This window comes from Puntigrus tetrazona, chromosome 16, assembly GCF_018831695.1.
Source record: "Puntigrus tetrazona isolate hp1 chromosome 16, ASM1883169v1, whole genome shotgun sequence".
NCBI classification, from domain to species: Eukaryota; Metazoa; Chordata; class Actinopteri; order Cypriniformes; family Cyprinidae; genus Puntigrus; species Puntigrus tetrazona.
Genome location: NC_056714.1, coordinates 12,940,348 through 12,947,813, shown reverse-complemented (window position 1 = coordinate 12,947,813; position 7,466 = coordinate 12,940,348). Strand labels below are relative to the sequence as shown.

The window sequence follows — 7,466 nt, the reverse complement described above, 5'->3', positions numbered from 1 at the left end:
TTAACGTACATTTGCATATTTGATTTTCCCGCTTTTTTCCGATGAGGTAAATATAGCTTTCACTATTACCGTTAGATTTTCGCGTCTTTTCGTTCATTTCCCCCTTTTTTGTGTCTGTTTTAGGACTTAAGAGTTTCTTTCTGAGTAACAGTAGAGCCATACTTGATTGTCTCGTCGCTAGAGGGCAGCGTTACTCTTTGCGTCGTCTGATACGACATATACTTTAATTATGTTTCATTAAAACTGCGAGTTAAAATATTGATCGTCAGCAGCCAGAACAATGTCAAGATGATGAGATTTTTTTTAAACAACTGACCTGTGTAATCTTCGCGTTATAATTTTTTCTGTCTACATGCTTCTTACCGAGGCAATGTGCCTTTCCATTTTGTGCTAAAGTGCTCTTCTATTTTAGTATATTCATCTTACCTGTCTGATCGCAAACATAATGTAACCGCGTTAATTTCTTCCAAGCACATTTAAAACCTGCTCCGGCTGAAGGAGCGGGACAAGGTGAGTTGTAAGTGTTGATAGCAGTTGGTCTTTCAAGGAAAAGAGGATCTTGGGTAATTCCCTGCACACTGAATGAGGTAAGAGCAGACAAACAGACATTTAACCTCTGTCTTAAATCGACCATCCCCCCACCGAGGCTGTTACCTGGGTTTAATAAGTAATACTGGGCTTTTTTTTTTCTCCTCTGCTCATTGTCAAGGATCAAAATTTCTTATACCATTTTAATCGAATCTGACAAGATAAGAGCTGAAAGATTTACAAGATGTGATTAGAACAGATCAAATAAACCCTGATTATTGCAAATTAATTTAATGGGTGACTTGAAAGTATGTGACAGATCAGGAGTGCAGGAAGGGCGTCATTAAACTGCAGAAATGTAGCCGAAGTGAATCAAGTGTTTCACGATGGCGACATTTGTCTATGTAAGTGACCGTGCAGAGGTTTATGTCCTAAAGCTATGCTTTGCTGCTGATTCCCAGAAGTGGGAGGGGAAGGGAGTCTAGATGCTTTTTTAGTTCAATAGGCCAAACAGTTCAGTGACAACTGATGGATGAACCTTATCAGATGCTAACCGCTCCTTCCTTGATAATCCCTCAGTCCTGCTCCAAAGCTCTGCCCAACATGCCTGCAATATATATATATATATATATATATATATATATATATATATATATATATATATATATATATATAGATAAAAAAACCCATACATACCTTTATGCAGTTAACACATTGACATTTTATTAGTTGGAATTGAACCCATGACCTTAGCGTTGCTCTACTGTTTGAGCTACAAGAAAATGTGTGTGTGTGTTGGTATATACAATTCAAAATTTTTACGTGCATACATTTATAGAGACACTCATAGAGGCCACATGCTCCTTGCATTTTTATGAGCACAGAACATTGCCCAGCCCATTTATGCAAGATATCACTGTTAGACAGAGCAGTTATGTGTACTGATTACCTTCACAGACGGCCTGTGGAAAATATTAACCTTTTGTGTTAATGATGAATCTTTTCTAAAACCTCCTCACGGGCAATTCACACTGAGATGAGAGAACTGGCCAAATCCTAAAAATAAGTCTTAACAAGGGCATGGCTCATCAGCCCCTTCGTACTATTCAAACGAATTTGGAGATCTGCCAGATTCATATGAATATGCAAACCTGAGCCGTATTCCGCGTCTTTCCCCACTGTGCTAAGGGACGCCATATTAAATAAACACAGAGGCAGGCGTTTTCACTTTATGGATCCAAACGGCTGCTGAAAATTCAAAGATCGATATGCGCTGGAATAGTCCATGTCGCGGCCTTGACCCCCGTGTGAAGCGCCTGAGAATGTCTGCATTCTGTATTCCTGCAGACCTTTGATCATCTTGAGAGGTGTGTTCGTATTGTCACCATGTGCATCAGTACAATGCAATCCATCCGAACACTATGTGTGTGTGTGTGTTTGTGCGAAAACTGCCTTTATGTGCGAGCGTGCATCTGCTTGTCTGCGTGAACTGCTCTTTCCTGTATCCCCGGGGTCTCGCAGACTCCTCCACACCATCATCTTTTGCCATATCCCACGGTTAATTAGAAGTCGCTGAGTAATATAAGGTTCCTTTGGAGCCTGCTGAATGAACCCGCTGATTAGCCCACAATGCCTCATTACGCTCGGCCTTGTCATTTGGGAATAAGCCATTCAGAGTTAAAGAGCTTACAGCCACTGCATCTCGGCATCCAGGTGTCACCGTTCCAGTCCCGCGCTGACTGTACATTGAAGTTGATAAATGCTGTATACGCTGCAAGCTGGGCTGCTTTCAATGAGCCATTTATTCTGTGAAGAAGTTTATAAGATTCTTTTTCAAAAATCAAAACGTCCTCTTTCTTTTGAAGGATGAGTTCGCGATAAAGTGGCGTACACTTTCGCGCACTTTAATGCTCGGCAGGAAGCGAGGGCACAAGTCTTGTCCTCAGGAGCGATTCGGAGCAGTTTAAAACACTTCATGCACTTTTCAGCCACATTTACATGTCGTTATCGGTTGTAAATCGATATTTGGCAGTCATATTTGTTTGCGTTGAAATCGACAATGCGAGCATAAACATTTGCACACACTTATAACCTTCAAAAACACTGTGAGTGATCATATGGTGGGGTGTTATGAACCCTTGATCATCTCTGTAATATATTTACTCATCGGATGAGTCATGCAAATGAAGCGGTTCATTCACACTGCAAATCCGCAGTCTCTTGGGAAGTGCTGCCAGTGTGATGGCCCATGGCAAGCAAATAATGAATAACAACAGTCAGATATTCTTTCATCCCCATAACCAAGCAGAATATGCATACAAGAATGTGGTTACACGCAATTTAGGTTTGTAGTACTTTGGCAAACCCTGGGCAAGAGAACACCTGTTTAGTACTTCTTGGTGATAAGTGTGAATTTGGTAGACTTCTAAGTGTTGGGTCATGCAGAGAACTTCCAAAATAACGCCGCACTCTGGATTCTGTCCAACCAGCAACCTGCACACACAGTGAGAAAGATCTCACGCACAATCTCACGTATCTTTCACATCTCTTCCCTTCAACACGTCTTGTGTACGTTCAGATAGCTTTGTTCCCTGCTCAACTTGAACTGATATAAGGAGGTGCAGGTGTTTCTGAAATGATAAAAAGTTCTTCTCGGTGTGCTGAGGGAGAACTTAACACGAAGAAACACAATACGATGATCAATCAAAATACAAGCACTTCCAAAGAGCAGGGCATATTGTTTGGAGATATTGAGGGTTTCTATGTTGAAATTTTTAGTTTAGTTGAACCCAATGTGCAATTCTACAGTATTGGAGGGTTCACGCTCTCCAAATTAAGAGTCGAAAACCCAACAAAAAGTTTTAGGAGTAGCCTGTGTATTATATTTGCACTTAAAATACACATATATCACGAGTTATGTTTCAGAGCAAGTGTTTAAAAAGTTAATCTAGGTTAAACTCTAACAGATAGGCTAATACTAACAAAAAACTAAAATTATTTCAAATTTCGAAAGTAACTGAATAAGTGCTCACGCTGACTTATTGAATTAATTTCAGTTAGTAAAATATAATTAAGCGGTGTCATAACAGTCAATTTAAAAATCCATCGCCCGGGTGTAGGCGTTATGATTGTTCATTACAGTTGCATTCCCATGAAATGTAATGATAATGGCTTTTCTTTCCCGCGCTGAACAGCCTCCATGTAGGCAGGATCAAGTATTTGAGAAGGGCTCTTGATTGTCGTGAGATCATTCGTCGTCCGTCCAGTGGCTGCAATTGGTCGCATGAACGTTTTTTTTTTCCCCCGGACTCGAGACTAAAGGATGAAATGAGGTGCAGAGCTGAAGAGCTGAGAGAATGGGCGAATAAAGACAGACGAAACACGCACACGAAGAGCGCTGCGAGCCATCTGACTGACGCTGCGAGAAGATACGAGTGAAGTCTGACCATCAATAGACGCGGGAATTTGGATCGCATTTAGATCAAGCGGATTTGACTGAAGCGGATGGTGTGAAAGGTAAAGACTGCTGGCGGGTTTCGTCTGTTACATTCTCTACTCATTATCTGAAGCGCGTTTGTTGAAGCAACACCGTGAGAATTATTTAGGGCGAAGACTAGAAAATATATGCGATATATGCTTGACTTTTTTTTGGCACTTTCTATGCGTTGTTATGCACCTTCTTGGATTTATTGCGGAGAATTTGAGGTATCATTTTGTTCAATTTCTCTCTTACACAATGCACTTAAAAGTGATTCATTAAATATAGCACAGATGTTTATATAAAGTCTGTATTGTTTAATCGCAAAATAAGCTGAGGTAAACAACGTCATATAACTTTCAAATGTTCTTACAAACGATTTTATAATAGTTTATAACCTATAAATAAGTATGCTTTCTCATTATTATTATTATTATGATGATTATTATTGCTAGTATAATACAGTGTTCTCTCTTACTGCGAGATAGAGAGAGAGAATCACAGGGATGTCCCAGACACCACCTATGCTCAAAGAATTGACTTGATGTATCCTACATCTATTTTTAAATTTAGCGCGTTTCATCTTTACTGTGCTGTTGAGAATAGAAATGAAGCCAAGGTGAGCGCTTGATGTTTATTTCAGGATTCATCATTCAGTAGCAGGTGAAACAGAGAGAGAGAGAGAGAAAGAGAGGGACAAAGACAGACAAGCAAGTTAATTTAACCACGCATTGTGGGCTTGTTAAAAAAGGCTTCTGTTCTAGTACAAATATTTGACTGAAACGAAATGCCCGAAGCCTCGATAGCATGCTTTTTATCCCATTTTCCAGGATAAAAAGCATGCTTTGAGATAAATTAATAGTGAAACGCTGATGGACAACCATGTGCTATCCAAACAAGCTTTAATTCGGAAGATGTTCCATTTAAAAAGGCATATCATGACCAACAACAATATATAGAGAGAGAAAGAGGGAGTGAAGGAGCCATATGTCAAAGCAGCTAAGGAACACTGATTTATTGAACTACATACCACAGTCTGCATCTAACCGGCATAATCTCTTGACCCTAATTTAGACCACTGTTTAAGTTTAAGTGGGGGTGCCCTCTTGAACAAGCCCGGACGGCTTCCTCTCTAAACACACGTCAGCCTTCTTATCCGACATGAATGACAGGAGCCGTAGTGGCCTGCTTGTTCTCAGGAACAACAATGGTCCTCAGGAAGCACTTCTCGCTGGCTGTCCATCAAAACTCAACAAAGTCTTTACTGTTCTTGACCCGCACAGACTTTCCCTCCTCCCTCCCTGTGTTTCTGAAATCCCCCTGAGGCTACACAGCTTCAGTGAATTCCTCCACTCACTCGCTGCTTCTCTGCCTCCGTAGGTGCAGGGCAAGCATCACTCACACGGCTATAAGGATGCGGGTGTCGGGATCGAGGATTAAGCTGTGGTGTCCGCTTATCTCGCTGGCACTGATTCAGTTTCTCACCCCTGTTTCGGCTCAAGGTAATTGCTGTCGTCATGCTTCTGAATTGGTATTTGCTCTGGTTTATTGGCTTTTGTGTGGCTGCGTCGAAATGTGAAATATTGTCCTAGTCATTTAATGCATAGTACAGTCACAACGGCCGGGTTGCATTTGAATGTGACCCTTCGTGCTCCTTCGCATCTCCTAAGAGGACTCGTTTTAGTCTACCGTCTGTCGGTAAGAAAGTAAAAAGAGCCAGAGCGAGTCTTGAGGATTTTAGATGGGATAGAGATGTGGAAAAGCGTTTAGCCTAACATCACAGGGGACCACAATGATAATATCCCTCAAGGCAGCTTAAAGGCTTAATTGGTTGCTCTGCTTGGAAAGAGTTTCGCAGGCCCTGTAGTGAAAGGTGGAGCTGGATCATCATCATGGAGAGGGAGGTTCTGTTCCGAAGATAAAGTTTGGATTACTCTTTGAATTTTTTTTTTTTCACTACTTCCCAGACCAGCACTTGCGTGATGGGCATGTGTAGTCTTTAAATTTATGCTGCTTAGACAGGTTCTTTTCATCCCTCAAATCACTGAAAGCTGTTGATGTCATTTTAAACTGCTCAGCGGTGCAGCTGAATGGGAATAAACAAACCAAAGACTTTAGTTAAAGGAATATTCTGGGTTTAATGCGGGTTAAGATGAATGGAAAGTGCTTTCGGTGTTGATTACCATGAAAATGAATTGTCGTCTTGTTGCTTCTTTTAAACAAGCCAAAAATCTGGGCTGGCACTTACAACGGAAGTTGTCTCTTTATTAATACATATATTAGTACATATGTTTTTTAAAATGGCAGCTTTTATTTTCATCTGTTCTGATGAAAATTGAATGTAGCTTTTACGGCAATTTGTGAGCCTGGACCACGAAACCAGTCAAAATTGAGATTTTATGCCCCGTTCGAAAACTGAATAAATCAAATTTCCATTGATGTATGGTTTGTTATGATATGACCAATTTTTATGTAATAGACAAATAGATAATAGATTATAGATAAAACTATTTGATAATGTGAGGGTGCGAAAATATATAATTAGAAATATTAAGAAAATTGCCTTAGCAATGCTTATATTTAATAAAAAAGGTTTTTATTTATTTACAGTCGAAAATTTACAAAATGTCTTCATGAAACATGATCTTTACTTAATATCCTAATGGTTTAATGGCATAAAATGCATTGTACAATGTATTTTTGGCTATTGCTGCTTATGACTTCAACTTGCACAAAAAATGCAAAACATTTCTGCTTTTATATCCTCAGAAAACTGACCCCACGTACCTTGCTATCGCATCAGTTTTTTATTTATTTTTTTGTCCGAGTTGAAATGACTATTTGTTGTAATTAACACTCTACCACAAATGCTTTCAGTTGGGCTCAACTCCTATAGATAATATGTGGAAAACATTGCACTGTGTTTGTGTGTACTTGATGCGTCGGAGCAAAAATGATTGCAAATGCTGACAATGCCCTGCTGAGATTGAATGGGTAGAGGCAGTCAGTGATACAAAGCGGTATGATGAGACATTATGAAAGCGTTTGGAAGGGGCTGTATTGTGTGTGTGATGAAGTTGTGGAAAAATGAAACAAAGGAACTGAAGGTCAACCTTAAACAGTCTGTCTGAAATCTTGTTCAAACTCTCAAGCAGTCAAACGCAAAAATTAATTCACATTCACAGTTTCAACATAATTGTTTGGGTATACACAGGCAGTACACAAAACCTTTAACTAAGCAATTTGTCTAGATGATGTGTTTTTACACATTGGTGAGACGCGAGTCTTCTGGCTTTTCATTTGATCCTGCATTATTTCTGCTTCTCAGATCTGTGTAAATTTACATTGCGTTCAACAGACTTAGATGATTGTAAAGTGCAGAATGTTTCTGACTGCTCCCGCTAAGTAGGCATTAATATTTTAATTCCCTCAACAGCGATTTTTGAGTTTGTAGAAAATA

General features: G+C 39.8%; 1 protein-coding gene across 7 annotated transcripts in view; it reads left to right on the top strand.

The window, feature by feature from the left end:
• Positions 1-3,743: 3,743 nt before the first annotated feature.
• The window catches only part of col14a1a (collagen, type XIV, alpha 1a), a 105,010-nt gene continuing 101,287 nt past the window's right edge, over positions 3,744-7,466 (top strand). For 3 of the 7 annotated variants that reach the window (XM_043261934.1, XM_043261928.1, XM_043261930.1), the window contains exons 1-2: positions 4,110-4,233; positions 5,387-5,508. In XM_043261934.1, coding sequence (XP_043117869.1) covers positions 4,199-4,233; positions 5,387-5,508 — 157 coding nt within the window. In that variant the 5' untranslated portion in view covers positions 4,110-4,198. Of the gene's footprint in view, positions 4,045-4,109; positions 4,234-5,386; positions 5,509-7,466 lie in introns of those variants that run through there. The other 4 variants (XM_043261933.1, XM_043261929.1, XM_043261931.1 and 1 more) reach the window with 2 other exon arrangements.